The sequence below is a fragment of the Rhinolophus hipposideros genome (assembly GCF_964194185.1).
Source record: "Rhinolophus hipposideros genome assembly, chromosome: 16".
NCBI classification, from domain to species: domain Eukaryota; kingdom Metazoa; phylum Chordata; class Mammalia; order Chiroptera; family Rhinolophidae; genus Rhinolophus; species Rhinolophus hipposideros.
Genome location: NC_138062.1, coordinates 25220432 through 25244501, shown reverse-complemented (window position 1 = coordinate 25244501; position 24070 = coordinate 25220432). Strand labels below are relative to the sequence as shown.

Here is a 24070-nt window from a genome sequence, read left to right as displayed (position 1 = left end):
GAAGTCCTGGTGATAGTAAGCATTTGTAGCAAGAAATTAAAATTTAAGTTTGGGCTGACTCACAAAGATATATAATAGTAAATTCCATATTCCACAGGGATACTAGACTTTATTATTCTTCTGAACTTTACCCACCTTGTCAAAGGTATAAAAGGTTGATACCTTGGAGATAAAAGGTGTTGGTAATTTGGAGAGAACTGCCCTTGATTTGTGGGTTACCCCCAGGGTGGGGTACCTATACCTTACTGACTGCACAAAAAATTTAGTATGTGTTTCCTGCAGTTTGGGGCTAACACACTCACTTGAGAAATCTAAATGGGGAATGACTGACAGTGGAACAAAGGAGACGTTGCTGAGGTGAAGACAAACTGGCTTCCACGAGTTTGTAGGGGCGCAGAGCACTTACTGGTTTCTCCTGGATGTTGGTCACTTGTGACAGAGAGAGCTGGTGTGGAGTTGTTTCAGATCATGCCCAGAAAGGGCCAGAGGGAGAAGTGCTGAGCGCTGCCAGCTTTTCAGGAGACAAGGAAGCAGGAAGTGGACAATGTGAAGAGAAATGGCGTAGCTCTGTTAAGGCAGCATTAGATTAGCGGTTTGAAGCAAGCTGGGGGAGGAAAAAGAAAAGCCGTTTATTTCTGACCTGCAGCATTTGCCCCACCTGAACTTTAAATTTAGAGTTCTGATTATTATATAGACCTTTACATTCTAATTATGAAATTGAGACTGTTTTGTGACTTAAAGTAACAGGAAGGATTTTAATGGGTTGACGGTGATTGCAGAAGTTGTACAAACTTCCTGAATTTTCACTTAAGGGCAGAGGAAGAGCAGTTAGCCTTACAAAATAAATTTAAACAGGAGGGGAAAAAAATACAGTTGTTCTATGATTGTATCCCATGGACTGTGCTTTGTCATCACACTTGTTACCCATATTTATGACAGCAGGAGATTATCATGCCTGAAGCAGAAAGATGGGTTACATAATGATGGGAAACTATAACACATTGAGTGGGGTGTCTTACGAAGGAATTTCAAAGTATGAGAGAGGAGTTTCAACTTGATTATTACAGGAAATAAGGGCTGACATAAGGGTTTTAGACACTAGCACATTATGGTGAAAGTGATATTTAAGGAAAATTACCCTGCCGGCAGTGTGCTAGGTGGATAATAGAACTAGACATTTTAAACAGGGAATATATATTAATTAACAGCAATGATATAATATATTATGATTGTTATAATAATCCAGGGATAAAGTTATGAGATTTGGACTAAGGAGATAGTAATAAAAGAGAGGAAGGAACTAATTGAGGATATTTTAAGAAAAAAATAATATAAGAATGGTGACTGATTTGATTTGTTAATGAAAGAGGATGAGTCATACATAATTTCTTCATTTTAACTATGATTGATCGGCCAGCTGATGTCAGATTGAATGCTGAGGGGAAGTGCCACTTAGGAAAAACTATAGAACTGTAATGCAGCTGGTAGGACATGGGGAGATGCTAGGATAAAATAACTCTTGAAGTTGCAAATACATGAATGTTTTGAAGGAAAGATTATGTAGCAGTATTTTTCAAATGTTAGAATAAAAAAATTACTGGTGGAGCTTATTAAAAATGCAATTCCTGGATCTTTCCCCACATGCAGCAATCAGAATATCTGGGTAAAAGCCTGAAATTTTTTGTTTGTACAGGTAGCCATGGTGCTTTTGATGCAGGTGGTCAGGGAACACTCTTTGAGACCCTTCAGAAACTAGAACAAAGAGCTAAGTACTTAACTAGAGAAATTCTTAGAAGTCTGAAGAGGTGGAAGGGCCATTGGAGAAACCCCAGGAATTGTTAATAAACAGAAAAAGAAAACTATCATGTAAACAAAGGAAAGGGTCCAAAAACAAGGGGATGTCATGTGGATGTCATGTGTCAGATAGATTGAAGGAGTCAGGGAGCAAGAGGTTGGAGATGACGTCCAATTGCCCACCTTTCACTGGCATCCCGTTCATATCCTTTTTTTTCAGGTGTGTTTCTCATAAACATGTGGTTGGATTTATTTTGAAATTCATTCTGATAAATGTGGTCTTTTAACTAGAGCATTTTGTCCATTTATATTTTCTGAAGTCTTTCCCAGTCAAAATCTTTTGTTGGTACTCAGTCTCAATTATGTTAACATATTTCCTCAGGTGTTTTGTGATGTTTTTACTGTGGGCTTGGATCTTTATCTGAGAGAATCTTTGAACCCTAGGGATGAAGGTGTGTTCCTCTGGAAAATATTTGTGCGTCTCTTGCCCAAGTGTCTTACGAGTATATCATGTTAAACTAAATTCTTGGCTTGGCAATTGATGAACAGGTTTCTTATTTATACAGTATTGACTTTCCCATCATTATAGAGGATTTTTGGATAGATCAGCATTTGTGTGTGTGTGTGTGTGTGTGTGTGTGTGTGTGTGTGTGTAGATAGGTAGACATACATGTATATGTATATATAAGTGTATGTGTATATATGTTTATGTGTGTGTGTAAATATATCAATGCAGATACCCTAGAGTGAAGGTGTTACTTCTAAGACTACTGTGAAATGAGAAGTGGAGGAATAAGACAATAAGCATTTTCTTTTCAAAACCTAGTGAAAAACAGAGATGGGAAGAATTTACCTAGTATGGTCAGGCACTTATATAGTGTTATTTGTTTCAAAAGGCTTGAAAACTTCTTTTTTTTTTTTTTTTAACAAGGCATTTCCCTTGGGGGAGTAGGACTTCTGATCCTCCCCTCCCCTCACATGAATTCATTCTCTGAATGACAACTACGAGTATATACGTGTATATGAGGTTCTAAACGAAGCCCTCTTTATATAGTTAACACTGGTGTAGTGCTTCACTGTTTACATATAACTTTAAAGTGTTGTCTCAGGCTCCTCTATAACTGTCTGTTCTTTTGAATCAACTTTGTTAGCATTACATTCAGGGCGGGTGATATGATAGTCAGGCCTAAAAAAGACACCACAATTTATGTTTTTTCTGATGAATTGATATACTTGGAAGATATACAGTGTTTAAGCTCTAGGAAAATATTGTTTACATTAGATATTTTGGACCATCATTTTGCAAATGTGCTCAAGTTCTTTGTTTGGAATATAAATGTATTAGTTAAGGTTCTCCAGAAAATGGGAGATTATCTCTCTCTCTCTCTCTCTCTCTCTCTCTCTCTCTCTATATATATATATATATATATATATATATATATATATATATATATACATATATATATATTTATCTGTATCATATCATATATTATAGGATATAAATATATATTATGTATTACCTATAGGTTACATATAATATATATAAAGAGATTTATTATAAGGAATTAGCTCACACAATTGTGACGGCTGACAAATCCTGAGATCTGCAGGGCAAGTGGGCAAGCTGAAGACCCAGGGGAGCCATTGATGCAGTCCCAGTCTGAAGGATGGCAGTCTCAAGGCCCAGGAAGAGCCTATATCTCAGTTCATGTCCCAGTTCAAAGGCTCCCCAGCAGGAACAATTCTCTCTCACTCCAGAGAGGGTAAAGCCTTTGATCTCTGAGTATTCAGGCCTTTAGCTGAAGGAACAAGACTGTTCTACAGCAGGGAGGGCAATTTGCTTGACTCAGTTTACACATTTAAATCTTCATCTCATCTAGGATCATGCAGAATAGTATTTAATCACATATCTGGGCACTCTGTGGCCCAATCAAGTTGACACATAAAATCAACAGTAGAATCAACAGATTAGGTATTACTGTTGCTCATCAGTATTTATTGCATGTGATCTGTTTTTTAATTCTTTCTTTCCTCTACCCAGGAATTATTTACTTAACATCAACTCTTAGTCATTTGGAATCTACTACACTTATGCTGGTGGTCTGTGCTCAAGATGGTGGCGGGCTCACATCTGTCACTAATGCCGACATCACAATACACATTCTTCAGACAATTTTGGCACCCACTGAATTTGAAAGGCCTAAGTATACTTTCTCAGTTTATGAAGATGTGCCCGAAGACAGCCTTGTCGGAACAGTGAAAGCGAAAGAGTCCTTGAGTAAGTACTTCCTCCTTATGCTGCATTGAAATCTATTATTGGAACATTTCCTGTATATCCTTAGGCTCTACAATCTTGAGTAAATCTTTCCTTCTCTCCATGCAAAAAGAATGAAGGGAGACCACACAATGTGACTTGCTCTTTGTTCTTTCCAAATTATTTCTATCTTAAAATTTTTTTTTCGAATCCCAAAAGTAATAGGTACTTTTAAAAGAAAGTTTAAGACAAAAATATTATAATGTAGAAAGTATACGTATTTTATAACTCACCCCAACACACACACACCCACGTGCACATGCACATGCATACATATACATACTTAAAATTTTTTTACAAAAATACATCCTGCTATCTTTGTTTTCCTACAACTCTTTTTTTCCCCTACTGTATATTATAGACAACTTTGCAGGTAACTCTATATCATTCTGTCTCATTTTTAAAAGTTTACCTGGTATTTCAACTTAGATATAAAACATGTTTTATTAAATGTTTCCCTTTTACTATCAATTTGAGTGATTTGTAGTATTTTGGTAGTCCAAATAGTACTCTAGCAATGTCCTTGTATGACTTACAGAGGTTTGTATGCAGGATAAATTCCTAGATGTAACTCACTTGTTCAAAACCTTGTCATGCTCCAGTCCCCTCCTATCCCTTCCTCTGTCCCTTCGCTCAACTTCTATGGAGGGTATTTGCCATTCAAAAGTAGATATCATAAAGAAATACCAACATGAACTTAATTTGGCTTCCTCAAATACATTAAAAAGGCATCCAAATAATTTTCTGAATATCTTTCCCTTTTACCTAAAGCAAGAAGAATGAAGAGAGATATAGAAATCTGTGCCTTGCTTTTTGTCCACTGGACATTACCTTTGCCCACTAATGTGTCTTAAACCATGTGTCTACTTTTCAACAGGCTTTTGACAGCTGAGGAAGGTGTAAAACATTGCACACTATTCTCCATTGATGTAATATCTATTAATACTTTCAGATTTCAGTGTTTCCAGTAGGTACATTCTTTTGACATACAGTGATTGCTTTCTTTCCTTTCCTTTTCTTTTCTTTCTTTTCTTTTTTTCTTTTGTTTTTCCAGATTCCTCAGAGCCAATATTTTACAGAATCTCTTCTGGCAATCTGCAAGGAAAGTTCTCTGTTCACCCTTGGCTGGGCACCATTCGAACCCAGAAGCCTCTGGATCATGAAACGCAGCCCATGTTTGTGCTCACAGTCCAGGCACAGCTCGGCAGCTCCGCAGCCTGCAGCAGCACAGAGGTCAACATAAGTATAATCGATGTCAATGACAACCATCCCGTGTTTCCCAGAGCCTCAGATGAGATTAAAATATCTCACATCACACTGCCTGGCACAGCCTTGTACCGTGCGCGTGCAGAAGACAAAGACAGTGGCTGGAATGCATTCATCCAATACTCCATTGCAAGCCAGAATCCAAGCATCTTTTACATCGACTCAAGGCTTGGTGTGATATACCTCAATGACAGCCTGGGAGGCGGTGCGGCCCCGAAACACACACTGACTGTCATGGCCCAGGACCTCGGCATTCCTCCTCGAGCATCCCTGTTAGTGCTGACGATTGTTATCGAAAAACAAGAATCGAGCTTGCCCTTGATTTTTGGAAATTTGGTCTATCAAGTGGAAGTTAGTGAGTTTCTCTCACTGACGACCCAAATACTGCAAATACAGGCCTACCCCCTTGGCCCAGAGCACAAAACCTCCCAGATTCTGTACTCACTGGAACCCAGCACAGACTCTGCTGCGTTTGGCATCCACCCTTACACAGGTTGGATTTATTTGTGGCGACAGCTCGACTATGAATCCACACAAACATACAATTTTAGAGTGTTCGCCCGGATCCCGGAGGACAGATTGTCACAAAATGTGAGCACTTCAGTAATTGTTCATGTCCTGGATGAGAATGACAATTCCCCTACCTTCTTGCATGATGTGTTGTTTTTGAAAGTCGAGGAGAGTCCCCTTCCCCAAGGGGTAATAGGCAAAATTACAGCAATTGACAGAGACTCGGGAAAGAACGGACAGCTGTCATATTTCCTTTTGTCTGATGGAAAATTCTTCAAGATGAATCCTCATACAGGTAGCATTTTGTAGCTTCCATTTATCCCTTTAAAATTGGAATTGACAACACTCAAATCTTTTAGTTATAACGTTAGTGCAAACATATAATGAAAATTAGTTTTTAGCACCTGCCATATTGATTAGAGTATTGTGATTTAAAAACGAAGTAAAAATTGAATAGAATTTTACTTATAGTGATTCATAGTTCTCTTGCCTCTCACCCACACTGCTAATACAATGGCTCTTATTCTGAATTAGAGGTATAGTCAGAACTGGATTGAATACATCCTTGTGTAAAATATAATTTTTTTCATAACCATTCTTTTCCATTTGTAGATTTTGAAAAATGTCCAATAACGTATTATGAAATATAAATGTCATCCATGTAAAACTAGAAATCAATCCATTTAGTTAAGATTTCAGTATCACTCTATTGATATATTTTTTCATTCTCATTTTGACAAGGGAACCATGAGGAAGATAGATATTTACAGTGAGTCGTTTCAAGTCTTAATTATGAAATTAATATAAAAATGTTATTATATTTAAAATTTTGTATTGTATAAATTTACAAGGATTTTAATCCATGAAACCCCTACAAATAAAATATGATTATGCTACAACTGGATAGCTGGGGAAACTGAGACAGGTAGCTCAAGTAACATGCCCGAGGTCACAGAGCTAGGAGGTGAGGGGAGGTCAGCACGTGGTACAATTTCTGGAGACACCATGTATGTATATCGTACTCTGTGTAAATGATGCCTCATGCTCTATAGAGGAAGGAATTCGAATTGAGTTCTGATTAATTTTACTCTAAAAAGCCGTGTTGTGTGCATTAGGAAAAGGTGCCCCTTCCTCCAGCAGATGGAGCTTTTCACTAGAGCATATGGATTGCCAAGAAGACTGCAAGCTGGATGTCAGCTCCCCTTCACTCCTAAACTGGGGCCCCCTCTGCAGGGGACAAACTGCACAGCTATAAAGCGTGGCCCTCCTTTGCTCTTTGCTTCCATATGCTAGTTTTCTAGGTCTTCTCATTCACTTGGTAATTTATGTTTTTTGAAACTATGAAAACTAGAGTTGTCTTTGTAAATGTACAAAGACTGTAAACTTACAAGTTCCCCCACGACCATCTCTCTCCTACAGTTACTGTGACACCCAGGTGTCCATTCCTAGTTTTGTTGTAGGGCTTTAAGCAAGTAGCTTAACCTCAGAGTGTGACTTCCTTATCATGAACAAAGGGCATCATTCCTGCCATGTTTTGTGTCCTGCTCTGAGGGGTGAAGAGTGAAAGCATATGAAAGGTCACAGAAGACTATGTACTTGTAAACTGTTCCCATTACCAGGTCTGGGAACAGTGTGACAAAACAGGGGTGGAGGGCGCCCTTCAAAGCATGGCAGGCATGCTTTCTCGCTATTTCCTGGTGCTCTGAGCCGTCTCGTACTGATCCAATTCCAGCTCCCACAGAACCCTGCGTAGTCATCATCTATGCCCAGCCCATGGCTGTGCCTCACAACCTTTTATACCATTGACCTCTAAACAGCAGCTCCTTGTCAAAGAGGTGGCTCATCAAATAAAAATCTGCTTGCCATTCGGGAGTGCCATTCTGCCATTCTGCTTGCCATTAGGATTTTCCGAGTACAAGTACAGTTTGGAACTTAAAAGTACAGGTATTTTGCACAGAAATATAGTTTGTATAGTAGACAGACACTGTATCTAAACTCACCAATTCAGCAATATACCCAAATGTGAATTTTCTTTCTGGTTCCTCATTTCAGCTTTTTGTTTTGTTTCACATGTCATTATATTTGGATGAAGGGGGCTGAAACAAACAAACAAAAATCTTAGAAAAAGCACTGTTAAGTGGTAGTTGCTTGACATTGACTTTGTCACAAATAGGTATTTTCATAAGTAGTGAGGGAACCAATGCCTGGCGGAACTCTACAGCAAGAGACAGGCTACCAGAGAGAGAGCCCTGGGTCTCCATTGGACCTTGACCATAGGTAAAGGCAGTTACAGTTTCATGCCTGAGTCTCCATGGCTGAAACGAGACAAATTGCCTAGAAGACAGTTCAGAACAAAAATATGTAAAATAAGGCTTGTAAAGCATTAAGCGTTATTTGGGAAGTAATTATTCATCGCCACACATATATTTTGTGAGATAACAACACATAACTGTATATATAAAAAGCAAACCATAGTCTAAGGAATATATTTGATTTTCAGGAAGTTATTTAGCCATTATTTTTAAACCGATGATAGCAACTGCCAGGTGTGTAATAATTTATAGCTTACAAAATACTTTTAAAGTTATGATTGCATTTTTTTTCTGATAGCCCTAAGTCAGTAGGCTCAGAAAGGTCCTTCCGTATCTGAGGTAGAGAAACTGGGACCCCAACTCAGAGCTTGTGATGTCAGAGCTGAAGTGCTTCTTTCCATTATTCTGTACAGCAGTATGAAGAGGAATACATTGGAGTTTTAAATCTTCTGCGTTATTACTGAATTTCCACAGAGTATTTTATCATTTGCTTCTATGATTTTAGTTTTCACTTCAACTAGTTGATGGTAGATAAGTTGAAATGCAAAGAATGACAAATTTAAAGTGTCATTTTCAAGGGAACTTCAGAAAATTCTGTCAATCATAGAGCCAGACTTCTAAATGTATGTGGTCTTGGAAGTTATGCTTTTACTCAGAGCTATTTTATAGTATTTGATTTTCCTTTCCACAGATTATTTTGGATGTGGTTCATAATGTCAGAATTCTAGTATGTGGTGTCAGCGTCTTTTGTTCTCCTCTGTGTCCCGCAGGCGAGGTTATCAGTTGGGTGGCATTGGATCGCGAGCATCAGGTGCAACATCAGCTGACTGTCCTAGTGACCGACCATGGCTCGCCCCCGCGAAACACCACCATGGTGGTTTATGTCTCAGTGACCGACATCAATGATAACAGGCCATATTTCCCACAGTGTCTCCCTGGAACGGAATTACACATCAAGGTTTGTGTGAACCTTGCATTGGATTTGTAATATTCTTAGTTATTTGTTTTGAGCACCATCTAGTGGTCAAAAATATGAATTTATCAAATCAGTCTTCATGTGTCAATGAATTCATTTCTAGAAGACCTAAAAATGGTGCATATGTCAGAAAAAAATCCCATAAAAAAGGCAATGTTATAGGTGCTATTGGGGATCTCACATCCAGTCGTTTTATGATAATGTCGTCTGCCTTTAATATAAAACATAATGGTTCCCCATTATCAGTACTGCTCAGACATGGATTGTTTTCCCAATAATTTACATGTATCTCTTTGTGCAGCACTCTTTTTGAGCAATCGATACACGTTCCTAAGATGCTTAGCTAAATATAAGGGAACAATATGTAGCTCTGAAGTGGAGAGGAGTACATCTAGAAATTATAAAAGTTAATCTTTTGGGGCACATACAGAAACTTTTAATTATATTTATATTATCTCATCTTTTTTATTTCTATGGTTTTTTGTATGTTTTATAGTGTAATAATAAATTAGCATTTTATTTCATGTACATAATTAATAAGTAACTATTTCTAGGAGGTACTCATACTTTTGAAAATGATTGCTTCAAAACTATTGAATTGGACAAAGTGTGTTCAACTATCCATATTGAACAACTAAAAAAAAGTATTGAGAAAGTTAATAACCTTAATCTTCCAAAGCTTATTTAAAGAAAATTTTACCAAAGCAAAATATTATCATTATGATCTTAATTATGTCATTAAAATATCCCATGGCATTAAGACTCTAAATATGGAATTCAACTCTCATGTTAATTTCAGTATTCCATGAACATTCCTGTTAATTAATGAAGTATATTTCCTGTATGAGGTATGTTTCCTGAAATAAAGACTTATGTTTATCTTTATCATATTCTAGACCATAACAACAACCTTTAAAAAACATCCTAAGACAGTAATGAATGAGAACATGCTAGAATCCTTAAGATATATCCAAAATCTAAGATTGTTTAGTTAATTTGATTTCCCCCCCATACCCATAGAATTATTTCATGCTGTAGATAATTTGTTCAAATTGAGTAAAATACTTAAATTTATAATGTGGATTCTTTTCATGTATTCACACCCATATAACTTTTATGTGGTAGACATTTAAATTATATGTGGATTTAAAAATAGTTTTAAAATGCTTAGTAGTAGTGTGCTCTTCACTTAAAATTCATTGCAATTTCTTTTTTTAAATTTTGCCTACTAATTTCTAAGCCATTTGTTTTTATTGACAGGTTCTGGAAGGTCAACCAGTAGATATGTTGGTTACAACTGTGTTTGCAAAGGATCTTGATGAAGGAAACAATGCAGAAGTTACATATTCAGTATTTTCAGGTAAATGCATCATTTTAAAACCATTTGCTTACTTCGTGTCTCTGTGTCATGTTTTGGTAATTCTTGCAATAATTCGAAGTTTTTCATTATTATTATATTTGTTATGGTTATCTGTGATCAGTGATCTTTGATGTTACTATTGTAATTGTTTTGGGGTGCTGCAAACCATGTCCATATAAGATGGAATACTTAATCAATAGATGTTGTGTGTTCTAACTGCTCAATTGAGCAGCTGTCCCCAATTTCTGTCTATCTCCTTGAGCCTCCCTATTATTCCCTGAGACACAAAACTATTGAAATTAGGTCAATTAATAGCCCTACAGTGGCCTCTAGGTATTCAAGTGTAAGGAAGTGTCACACGTCTCTCACTTTAAATCAAAAGCTAGAAATAATTAAGCTTAGTGAGGAAGGAAAGAGGTGATAGCCCTAATGCTAAGCCTCTTGTGCCACTTAGCCAAATTGTGAATGCAAAGGAAAAGTTCTTGAAGGAAATTAAAAGTGCTACTCCAGTGAACACACAAGTGATAAAGTAAAAGCCTTATTGCTGATATGGAGAAAGTTTTAGTGGTCTGAACAGAAGACCAAACCAACCACAATATTTCATTAAGCCAAAGCCTAATCCAAAGCAAGGCCCTAACTCTCTTCAAGTCTATCAAGGCTGAGAGACATGAGAAAGCTACAGAAGAAATGCTTGAAGCTAGCAGAGGTTGGTTCATGAGATTTAGGGAAAGAAGTATCCATAACATAAAAGTTCAAGGTGATGCAGCAAGTGCTGATGTAGAAGCTGTAGCAAGTTATCCAGAAGATCTAGCTAAGATAATTAATGAAAGTCGCTATACCGAACAACAGATTTTCAGTGTGTAGACAAAACAGCCTTCTATTGGAATAAGATGCCATCTAGGACTTTTATAGCTAGAGAGGAGAAGTCAGTGCCTGGCTTCAAAGCTTCGAAAGATAGGTTGACTCTCTTGTTAGGGGCTAATGCAGCCAATACTCATTAACCATATCAAAAATTCTAGTAAGAATTATACTAAATCTACTCTCTGCTTATGTTTTATAAATGGCACAACAAAGCCTGGATGACAGCACATCTGTTTACAACATGATGGCTTACTGAATATTTTAAATCTACGGTTGAGATCTACTGCTCAGAAAACGTTTCTTTCAAAATGTTACTGCTCAGTGACAATGTACCTGGTCACCCAAGAGCTCTGATGAAAATGTACAATGAGATTAATGCTGTTTTCCCACCTGCTAACACAACATTCATTCTGCAGCCCATGGCTCAAGGAATAAGTTTGACTTCCAAGTCTTATTATTTAAGAAATACATCTTGTAATGCTATAGCTGCTATAGATAGTGATTCTTCCAATGGATCTGGGCAAAGTAAATTGAAAACCTTCTGGAAAGGATTCACCGTTCTAGATGCCATTAAGAACATTTGTGATTCACAGAAAAGGTCAAAATATCAACATTAAAGGAATTTCGAAGTTGATTCCAACCCTCATGTATGACTTTGAGGGGTCAAAACTTCAGTGGAGGAAGTAACTGCAGATGTGGTGGAAATAATAAGAGAACTAGAATTAGAAGTTGACCCTGAAGATGTGCTTGAATTGCTGAAATCTCATGATAAAACTTTATGAGGAGATGCTTCTTATGAGTGAGCAAAGAAAGTGATTTTCTGTGATGGAATCTCTTCTTGATGAGGGTGCTATGAAATTGTTCAAATGACAACGAAAGATTTAGAATATTACATAAACTTAGTTGATAAAGCAGTGGTAGGGTTTGAGAGGATTAACTCCAATTTTGAAAGAAGTTCTCCTGTGGGTAAAATACTATTACACAGCCTTGCATGCTCCAGAGAAATTGTTTGTGAAAGGAAAAGTCAATTGATGCAGCGAACTTGATGGTTGTATTATTTTAAAAAATTACCAGAGCCACCCCAACCTTCAGCAACCACCACCCTGATCAGCCATCAACATGGAGGCGAGACCCTCCACTAAGTGAAAATACTAAGACTTACTCAAAGTTTAGATGATGGTTAGCACTTTTAGCAGTAAAGTATTATTTAACTAAGGTGTATTCATTGTTTTAGACATAATGGTGTTACACACTTAACAGACTACAGTAGAGTATAAACATAACTTTTATATGTACTGGGAAAGGATAGACAAATCTATGACAGGGAAATCAAGATTGGCCATGAGTTGATAATTATGGAATCTATGTGATAAGCACATGAGAGTTCATTATATCATTTTGTGTACTTTCTTATATATTTGAAAATTCCATACTAAAAATTTTCAAAATCTGTTGTTTCTTGTGTATATTTTTACTATTAAGTTTTTATGTTCATTCTCTCCCAAAGCTTAAGGCAGATACCTCTTCCAAATGATCACAGGTGTTTTTGGATTAATTAATTTTATGTTTCCTGCATTGTCAATTAACACTAATTTCATACTTTTTGTGTGTGTGTATATAGAAGATAGTTCTGATCACTTCAAGATTGATGCCAACAGTGGTGAAATAAGAACAACCACAATACTTTTGTACGATTATAGACCTTCCTATAGGATGACTGTCATTGCCAGTGACCAGGGAGTGCCTCCACTTCAAGGACAGGCAGTTATTAATATTCAGGTAATGTTTCGTCATCACTATAAAATGTGGAAGGATGTTGTAAGATTCTGTTTGATTTTTATACAACTATATAGAGTGAAAGCACATGAGATACATGAACACTGTGTTTAGCCTTTACTTCAATTAGAATGAGCAAACAAGTTGTGGGAAGTCTTCACTGTAGGAAAAAATTACACCAGCCCATCAAAATTAAGATGACTAGGCATAGCCAGATATATTTGTTCATGCACATGATAATCAGTAATATTAATATTGGTATGTATAATAATCAAGAATATATATCCCCAAGAGTTCTGTTTCTAAATTATATTCTTTATTGATTGAGGATGTGTGGGTTAGGAAAAAATTCTATGTCATAATTTCTTAAGTCTTTGGTTTCAGATAAACAAAGACACACGATACAGAGAAGTACACAGATATTGTCATTATGATTATAGTGCTGTCTAGGATTTAGAATGATTTGGAGAACTAGCTGTACCACATTCTCATTGAAGAATCACAAGGCTATAGTTCAGATAAACTGTAGCATGGTTTCATCAAACTATCATCTCACACATTAGAACAAACAGAAAGTGGGAAATGCTGTACTTTCTAATCTCCTAGATATTATGCAATTTTCAATTTTCAGAGGCGTGCTGGAATTATATAATAAAAAAATACATTTTTTCACCAATTTTCATGTATTTCACAAAAAGGGAAGGAATTAGCTTCCAAAATAATATCATCATATGGATTGACTCAACTGTTAAAAAGTACCCCAAATTAACAGCTTTTTTAAAATTTTTATTCCAGGTGATACCACTATCCAAAGGGAGAGCTACCATTTCTCAGAACATTAGACATTTAGTTATACCAGAAAACGTGAAGCCTGCAAAAATCATGAGCTTGATAAAGTCACCTGATCACTTTCAGCAACATCATAATGGAAAGTTACATTTTAGTATCGCTGTGGATGACAAGGATGGTCACTTTGAAATCGACAGCTCAACAGGGGACTTGTTCCTTTCTAAGGCACTTGATTACGAAATGATATCTCATTATCTCTTCAGGGTAGTCACTAAAGACCATAGCAGAATTCCTCCCCTGAACAGCACGGTCTTCCTCAGTATTGACGTGGAAGATCAGAACGACCATTCCCCGTCTTTCCAAGATGAGTTCATTGTGATAAATGTAGAGGAGAATGTCCCTGTAGGGACTCTGGTACATGTCTTCAATGCTAAAGATGGGGATGGCAGTTTTCTGAATAGTAGGATACAATACTTCATTGAATCCCACCACCCCGGAATGAACCCATTTCTTATCCACCCCTCATTTGGCACATTAGTCACTGCATCTCCCCTTGACCGAGAGAGAGTTCCAACTGTCCTCCTGACAGTAACTGCATCTGATCAGGCTGTGAATGTGACAGACCGGCGATTGAGATCGCTAATGGCAAAGGTAGTGATTTTGGATGTAAATGACCACAGCCCCACTTTTATGTCTTTCCCCATCGCTCATGTCAAAGAGGATGTCACAGTGGGCTCCTTGGTGCACCACGTAACTGCTCAGGATCCAGACGAAGGAAGGAATGGAAAAGTAACATACAGCATCCTCTCAGGAAATGAAAACATGGCCTTTATGCTAGATGAGTCATCAGGTACCGTATATGTCACTGTCAATTAAAGCCTCTGATCACTTGCTTACATGTATCCTTTTCATTTTCCTCTGTTAAAATGATAGTTCTCACGGTGCGTAAGCTTTAAATAAATGTGACTTGCTTTACCCTGTAATTTACGTATATGATAGGCACAAAGGTTGTATTCACAAAATGAACTGTAACAAAAACCGGCCTGTTTGTTAATATTGACTATGCTTTGTAGCTAGCTCACATTTCACAGGATGACTATATATAATAGTATTGTGTTTCCTCAGAGGATAGGAGACGGTACCAAAAGGTAAAATATGATTAGCAACAGCGTTTTCAAAGACTTTAGTATGAAAACTTATCTTTAAGATCATACAAACATATTTGTGAGTAGTTGGAAATAATGTGTTTTTGAATGGTTGGATTGATTTGAGCATTAAGACCCATACTTCTCACATGTACTGTGCTATTTTATTTTTTGCAGAAGCATTTATTCACTGTCAAGTACTCTGCAGTAATGTCACTGTCACTTCACTTGTCACTTGTCTTGCTGTCACCAATGTTGCAAGATAACATCTACTAAAAGTTTTAATCTAGTTTGATAGAAGGTTGTATGTATAAAGTGTCATTCTTGTGAAATTGGAAATGAACTTCCCTCAACTTGATTTTCAGGAGATACTGAAGAGATGGACTACCATTTCATTCTCTAAAAAGTAAAGTCATTTCTGCATGAGCCTTAGAAAACAATGTTTACAATTTGACCCAACTGTTAGTAAGACCTTAATTTGGAATGGGACCAAATATGTAGGATTTGGAAGTCGTGATTATAGTCTGGCTATATACTGTTGAAAAATTTTATCAAAATATTTATTAAATCTTGTACATATGGTTCCATTCTAAAGCATGCATGAATACCACCTAAGAACCCAACTGACAGAGAAATAATCCAGACCCAGTTTCTGATTTCCGTTAAAGCTCGAGTCTCCAAGGTCCTATTTCAATGATGCTGAAAATGTTTTCCACAATGACTAAGGAAGCTCTATTTCAGATTGTTAAAGAGAATGTATAAAATTAGAACTGTGTCTCAGGAATATAGATATCATGAATCTTGAACAATTGTAGTGACTGTTTCAGTTGAGATATTTTTCAAAGACATCAAATGATAATTACTGAATGTATTCATGTAAGATTGGGCTGTTGTTTCAGAAGGCTCATAATTCTTATTAAGAAGATATAGTGAATTTTTCAGTGACTTTTATCTGTGAAGTATGAAGTAATAAGCAATTATTGCGAAACTTTTATCAAATCTGAAGCAGGAAACCTCTTTGATTATTTGAAAGAAAGTTTTTATAGGATGAGCATGTGTTAAAGAAGCAAACATCAACCTTAAAAGAAAAAAATGTGACAATTGTAATCATGTAACAGCTATATGTGTACAAGTCTTTATAACAGTTTGTTTATATGAGTTATATGCATAAATGGCAATAACATGAAGACATGTTTTATTCATGAAATTTATTGTCTGTGTTATAAAGTCTTTACTATTTTTGTTAACAAAACTGTTAACTGAGAGTAAGTATAAAGAGACTGTAACTCTTTAACAAAAACTAAATATCTTAAAGTCTAAATATCTTAAAGAATATAGCCAGACTCACCTTTTTGTAACTTGGTCATGTTAAGTATGAATAGTCATTTGACCTGAAGATGTATACTGTTAGAACCTAGTTTTTTTTTTTTTTTTAAGTGGAGGTAGATGTTGGGTAGAGAAAACATTTTGATGTGATCTCCTCGGTAGATTATGTATATGATAGATTACTTCTGAATTCTCATTCAACCTTACAGTTTAAATTAGGATGGCTCTCCTGACTAAAAATATTATATTTTTCTTATTTAGATAATATACAAATTTAAAGTTAATTTAATAAGAATTATTCTTTAACAAAAAAAGGCTTCTGAATTTTTAGCAAGTTAGGTAAGTTTGGCATAGGTAGAGTAAGCAGGATTTCTCTAAGGAATATTTATTACATATTGCTTTTCTCCTCTTTCAAAATAGGCTTACTAACTACAACTTGTTCTTTGGATTATGAACTAAAAACTCAGCACGTTCTGATCCTTCTGGCACTGGATGACGGCATGCCCCCACTTTCTTCATCCCAGATTTTGACAATTACTGTTCATGATGTAAATGATGAGGTACCAGTATTTAAGCAGCACCTGTATGAAGCTTCAGTTAAAGAAAACCAAAGTCCAGGGGAGTTTGTCACAAGGGTTGAAGCTGTGGACAGAGATTCAGGTAATTTTAAAATATGGAAACTAGGTAATTAATGCTAAAAACATAAATTGACATAGTGTAAATTAGTTATGCCCCAGAAAAATTAAAACAATTGCTAGTTATCTCACACTTCTAATATCTCTTTACTTAGTGTACTCATCCACATATAAAGATAATATGTGCTTTTATCTAGCATTTTCTTGTATTGATTTTTATCATTTTTATGGTAAAGTGATACATACCTATTAACATACCATTTATTGATTTGATCTTGATAATAAACAAAAGTATAGGCAAGGTATCGCATTTTTTTCAGAATGTAATACTCAATGTATCATTGAGTACAAGAAAGCAAATGGTTATTTCCTCTCTATACAGCAGAAGGGAAGAGATTAGGATGCTGGCATCAGACTGCCTGGGATTGAATCCTAGAACTGCCATTTGTTTAAGCTGTGTAACATTGAACAAGTTACTAATCCTCTGTTTGCTTATCTGTAAAATGGGGATAATAGTGATGTCTAATTTTTAGTTCTGTTATAAGTATTAAGGAGTTATTACATGTAAAGAACTAAGGCCAGTGTCTGGCACAATAAATGGTCAATAAATGTTAGCTCTGTCATTACTATTATTACTATTATTAATGTCAACCACTTTAGTGATACAGATGACTTTGAAGTAAACAGTTTCTTTGGCTAGGAATTTCTTAGAATTGCTTTTCAGTTTCACTATGACTTTTTTGGCATTTAAATTTCAGTGCCTTTAATAATATTCTGTTTTCATTTTAAACAAAATAATTATAAAAATTATAGTGAAGTATTTCCCATTAACAACATATGCCAAATTTTCCTATCTGAATTAATGTGAATAGTTTAATAAGCCAGTCTTTTGAGATTCACATTTGTATAAAGCAAGTGGCATTATATAATCAGTATAATATTTTGTTCTTTCCTTATAGGAATTTTAATAGATGTTTCTATGGAGAAATAGAATTAATAATAGCATGTTCCTCCTGTTTCGAAGTGGTAAAACATACCACTTGAAGTTTCCTTGAAGTTTTTGTCTAAATTATATATCATTCAGATGCTTTTGCCCTTTTGAAAAATACCATCTTTTAATGAATGCATTTTACATGAATTTGGATGTGAGGCTACAAACATTATTTTTAAGAGCTAACCTAATTTTCTCTCTTTTGGCCAGAGTGGGGCAGTGTGATCAAACAATTTTTCTTACTATGCTCACTGACACACGACTAGAATATGCTAACAACTGCTTGTCCTGACCAGTGCTTGAAGAATTTATGTAGCACATTTCTCGCAGTATGGTTTTTAGGGTGATAGAAACAAGGGAGAATATACACAAGCTCTGTGTTTCACCAGAATTCCAGTTCAAGCAAGTTCTTTTAGAGTGTGCTCGGGTGTGAATTGAGCCCCCCAGGGCTCTGGGCATCTTAGACACCACTTCCCAAAGCACTCAAACACATGCTGAATCTTCACTGATGTGCGAATTAGCAATCCCTAAACTGTGTAAATCCTGTCTCCCCTTGACCTTACTTTAGCTTCTTAATTGTAATTTTCTGTATAGTGGACTCTACTGAAAGGATCTCATTAGCTTTAACGTTTGAAGAGGGAGGAATTTCAAATTTTTGCATATATCAACTAAAGATAATTACTATCAAGACGCTTCCTGATTTTTACTGTCAAGTTGCCTAGGGTTAGTGTTATTTTCTTTTAGAATTGATAGTCTGCAACCTGTTACTTAAATTGTATGTTCGTTATTGTGGAGATTATGGTTTGCCGGATGGAGAATTTAGATGTAAAATTATTGTTTTTCTGATTCTGCATATATAGATGTTGGAAATACACATTAGAATCTTCATGAATCTCATGTACCTTCACATGTTTTAGAGACAATTTCGATTTTCTGGAAATCTCCATGTTTTTAATGAGGCCAGATCTGTTAAGCAAGTGGTTATATAAATGCACGTGCATTTGTGTTGTATGCATGATCTTTGGAACTTATTTTTCCTCAATCTTTTTTTCTCTCTCTTTTTTCTTTTTTTCTTGTTGGTTAAAACAATGAAAAAAGATTATGCATGAGAATTTAATGACGTAGTCAAGATTTTAACATAACTGGCATCACATTGGAATCTATGAATGGTTTACTTTATAGTGTGTAGTATTTTTAAAAATATTATAGCATTACTTAATACTAAAAAGCTTAACATATGTTTTCTAGCATTCTACAACGCAATTTTAAAAAATGTAAGCCTAAAGTGTCGGCTTTCAAAACCCATGGGAATTCAAGCACTGAATGTTTATGATCTATGACGCACACTAGTTCTAACAGCAGTTTTTTTCTTGTATTAAAAGGGAAAAACAACTACCAGGTTTTAACTAAGATGTTAAAACTGCTGCAGCATTTGGTACCACCAACAAGAGCTCCATTGTTACTGAGAAAAGATATTCCCCCAGGGTGTCCCTTTTCACTTCTGAAAAAAGGGTGCCCGCCCCCAGGGAAGATGACTCACTCCTGGATGATACATTTGCTTAATAGTGGTGAACACAAAATAATTTAACAGCACATTGCCATACAAAAATGTTGAATTCTATAATGACAGCTTATTCTCTATTTCATAGAAATGTATTCTCTACCTGGGTTTATCTTGAGTAAACTATACATCTGATTTCCTGTAAACTGTCTCAGCATTAGATGAACAATTGCACTCAACAGCCTATACATGCAGCAAAGGAGAGACACTCCCATGACAGTATTTCATCTATTTCATGGACTCCAGGGCACTATTAATTGTGAAATGCATCTAATTTCAGAAATGTGTGTGTGGGGGGAAGGGTCTTAGGCTTAATGAAATAGTACACTGAAAAAGAAAACAAGAATAAGGACCACTCATAACCTCACCCACCAAGAGAAATTCAGTGTTAAAACTCATATATAGTCTCATTTCATTTAATATACGGTATTGGAACTCATTTAATGCACAGTATTGGAATTGTATAATTGTTGATTTGTCTGCCTGCCCTTTAGACTGTGAACTTCTCCTAGATTCAGGACATCTTTTACTCACTTTTATCCAGGTCCCACATAGTACAAAGTATGAAGTAGGAGCTTAGTTAATGTTTTTGACTATGTGACCTGAGAACCTGGAGCTTCTGCGAAGTAAGCTGTTTCAAGTTGCTTTCACACTTCAGAATTCATTCATTTACGCCTATTAATTCCTTCATTCAATCAACCAGGCACGGTCCTATTTTTGCTTTAGAAATGGCTGGGTTGTGTGGCATTGTATAGTTGAGGGATGCATGAAATATAATCTTCCTAAAAAGCATATCTGAAAAGAGCGCTTCTCTGGTCAGAGTTCTTTATGAATTCCCCCATGGTTTTGAGGATAAGGTTCTATTCTCTTTTAGCTTAACAATGAGGCATTTTATGAAGTGACTCTAGCTTTCCTCTTTATTCTCAGCTCCTCTCACTCTCTCACTATTTTCTCTAGGACAGGATTCTGCAAACTTCTCTGTAAAGGGTGCTAGTCAATGTTTTAAGCTTTGAAGGTCATAGGGTCTCTGTTACTCTGTCATTGCAGCAAGACAATAGCAATAGATAACACATAAAGAAATGAATGTGGCTCTGTTTCAATAAAACTTTACAAAAGGTGGGGGATGGATTTGGCCAGTGGGCTGTAGTTTGCTGACTTTTGGCCTAACACATATATCTAATTAAGACATCTAAGTTATTTGCTACTTTCTACTCATCAGATCCAATATGACATCATCAAAGTAGTGGATGGATGTGATGTTCTATTGGGTGCCAAGCTGATCAGTATCTCTGCTGAGCATGATGGCTGATAGTGAAAGAAGTGCCTGGAGATGTACCTGTTGTTCCTGCTGGTGAAAGCAAATCACTTCTGATAGTCCTTAAAACTTGGTATAGACTATTCGTTTTCAAAAGGCAGTCCCCAGGACCAGTGTCATCATCATCCACAGGCTACATAGAGACAGCTAACTCCCAGAGGGCTTTGAAGGGATGACAGTGTCCCTCTAGCCCGTGTCTTTCTCAGGGTCTTTATGAAGGGAGAGCCCTCTGAATTCAGGGAATGTAGTGGGGAAGGGGGTGGGCATGTCATCCATGGTAAATCCATCTTAACATTCCCATTTCCTTAAGCTTTTAGAATCGTTATAGTATGCAAGGGAAGGTCTGGCATCCCAGCCTCAATGAGGACAGGCCATTACTGAGTCGAGTCAATCAAAGGAACTGTCAAGAGACATAAGTATATGAGCTGACACGTAAAATTTGGATTCTATGGTAAGCATACCACATAAATAAATCTGGCCTAAATCAAAGTTAAATTTTGTCTTCCTGGGTCTCACATCCTTAGGAATGACTTCCACACACATTCTCCAGGTTTATTCCAATATAAATTAGAAACTTTTGCTATTCTCTCGGCACTCTAAGCCGTCTCTGACGGAGTCAGACTTGCATGTGGACGCCCGCAACACGTGGGCACATGACTCTAGTTACGGATCTTCAGGTCAGTAAGCATCCTCTCGTAAGGAGTTCCCTCTTGTAGCTGCCACTCAACTTGGGTCTGATCTTTCAGGAGATTCATTTTAGGAGTCCCATAAAAACCAGAAGCTTTCTAGTTTTCTAACTATGACTGAGCTGAGAGTTTAAAGCCTCAGCTTGTAATTTTCTTTCTGTAAGTTCCTAGTACCTTCAGAAACAGCCGTCTCACATCGTATTCCTTTTCATTATGTGGCGCAAGTCAGCACCATTTGGTCCTCTAAGGAATTCGAATCCTTTAGCAGTCACTTCGTCATAGTCAAACACAGGTGATAATTGCATTGATTGGGATATAATTGCAAGTGATAAATGACTAGTTCCATTTCCCCTGGGCAAGGAGCTCAGCAATGCATTCAAGGCCAACGATATAACCAAACTAGTCCCAGAGTCCCTGTTACCTGGAACCCACTCCTGGTGCCAAGCCCTGTATTAGTCAGATGCAGTCAAGAAAACCAGATGTTACAAAATAGATGTTGGAAGACTAGGCGAGCAAAACGGGAATCTTGAAGTAACTCGGGAAAAATAACTGTACAGAGCAGCTACTATCTCTGATACTGGGAAACAAGGAAAAGAGGTTGAGATTTTCAGAACCTAAGAAGAAAATGAGAGAAGGGGCCCTGGAGAGCCTGGTCCTGAGAGGGCCAAAGAGACTGAAAGCTGTGAGCAGTTACTGCAGCCAGGTGAAATGGCATTGTTGATAGGGTTGGTAAGCAAACAGGAGGAAGGAAGTCCTATCCCCTCTCCTTCTGACTCTCAGTCTCCCTCTGATGTTCCTTTGGGGCCAACACTCTTTCTTCCCTCTTACCCATTAAGTCCTATTCATCTTTAGGGTCTCAGCTTATAGAAAAGGCAACTTATATTTAGTCATCTCTTATCATGTGGAATTGTAATTTCTTGCTTACTTATCTGTATCCAGTGCTATACTGTAAGCACTGTGGGAGCAGAAAATTTGTCTTCTTGCTAGCCATTGTATTCTTAGTACCTGTCATGGTACCTTGGCACTTACTATCACTCTCTGTATATGTTTATTGAATGGCATAATTAATGAACTATCTACATACAAGTCTTCCCTGATCCACTTCCTCAGTAATTTAATGCATTTTACCAGTCTGTAATTCATTGTATTAACCATCTCCCCCACTAGAGGGAAACTCTGGTGGCCGAGATAATTACTTACTGTTCAGTGGTACCTTTGCAGTGCCTGGAGTCAGTAAATATGCATTACATAAAGGAACGTGAATGCATGCATGCATGCATGAGTGAATTAATGAAACAACTAAATGACTGGAGCTCATTGCAGACACATGGATGTCATCTGCATATGAGTGAAAACGGAAGCCAGCGGATTGGGAGGGAGAGACAATGAATTCCTTTTCCTTCTTCCCTCTTTTCTTCTTTTTCTCTCCCTCCCGTTCCTCTCTCCCTTTGTTCCTTCTTTTCTGTCATTTTTAACATGAGTCAGTAATGTCTAAAGGTAAGAACTGAAAATGGCCAATAGGAACTAAAAATAATCAGAATGTCATTGGTGACAGTAGAAAGAGTAGTTAGGTATGGTAGTGGTTTGAAACTAGCTGCAGAGAATGGATGGCATTTTTTAGAGAAGCTTGGCTATGAAGAGAAGGAAAAAAATCTTGATTTTTATAACTCAAGAATAATATTATTTAAGGGAAAGACAAGAATTGAAAGAAAATTCCAAGAGAGAATATTTGAATTACTTTTGCCGTGGAGACAGAAAGCAGGAGGTTGAGTTGAACACAGACGCAGAAAGTTGAGGGAGTTCTTTCTCAGTACCTCCACTGTCTCTGGAAAATAGGAAGGGGCATAATCTCGGAGAGTGAGCCAGGAGGTGTTTGGGTAGGAGACACAGATGGGAGAGGGGTGACCAAGGAAATTTGATTCGATCACCAGACTACAATGACATTTCAGTGGCCTCAATCTACGCTGTTGTGAAATTTTCTCCAGCCCCAGTGTTCTGCTGGATATTCAAGGCAGGCGTGAGATGGTTGGAATGATTTTGGGTTGAGGCTTTCTTTGCTGGACATCTTTGGCAAGAAACCATGGGACCTGAGGAAATGTGCAAGGTTGCTAAAGAGACAATTCATGGGGCTGGCCTGGAAAGAGAAAGAAATGAATGGAGGAGGGGTATCTTAGAGAAAAGACTTAAGGCAGAGAAAAAGTCATAGGCTGTAGGTCTTGAAGTCTAAGAGCAGATATCCATACGGGTGCACAGATATAGGTGCACACACACACACACACACACACACATCCTTCACTAGGAGTGTGTCATAAGTATATCACAGAATATGTTCAGATCCAGATCTCTAATTTGCTTAGTGAGGTAATGGAATTCGACTAAATAATCTCTATTTTATTTTTGTTTTCTTAGTTTTCAAGTTTGATGATGCTCCGTTTGTTCTGATGGATTACAAG

General features: G+C 36.9%; 1 protein-coding gene across 1 annotated transcript in view; it reads left to right on the top strand.

Moving 5' to 3' along the window:
* The window catches only part of DCHS2 (dachsous cadherin-related 2), a 212663-nt gene that overhangs the window by 125435 nt on the left and 63158 nt on the right, over positions 1-24070 (top strand). The window contains exons 4-10 of the mRNA XM_081076714.1: positions 3836-4072; positions 5163-6179; positions 8967-9154; positions 10433-10532; positions 13015-13172; positions 13965-14808; positions 16850-17089. Of these exons, the coding sequence (XP_080932840.1) occupies positions 3836-4072; positions 5163-6179; positions 8967-9154; positions 10433-10532; positions 13015-13172; positions 13965-14808; positions 16850-17089 (2784 nt within the window). The remainder of the gene's footprint in view (positions 1-3835; positions 4073-5162; positions 6180-8966; positions 9155-10432; positions 10533-13014; positions 13173-13964; positions 14809-16849; positions 17090-24070) is intronic.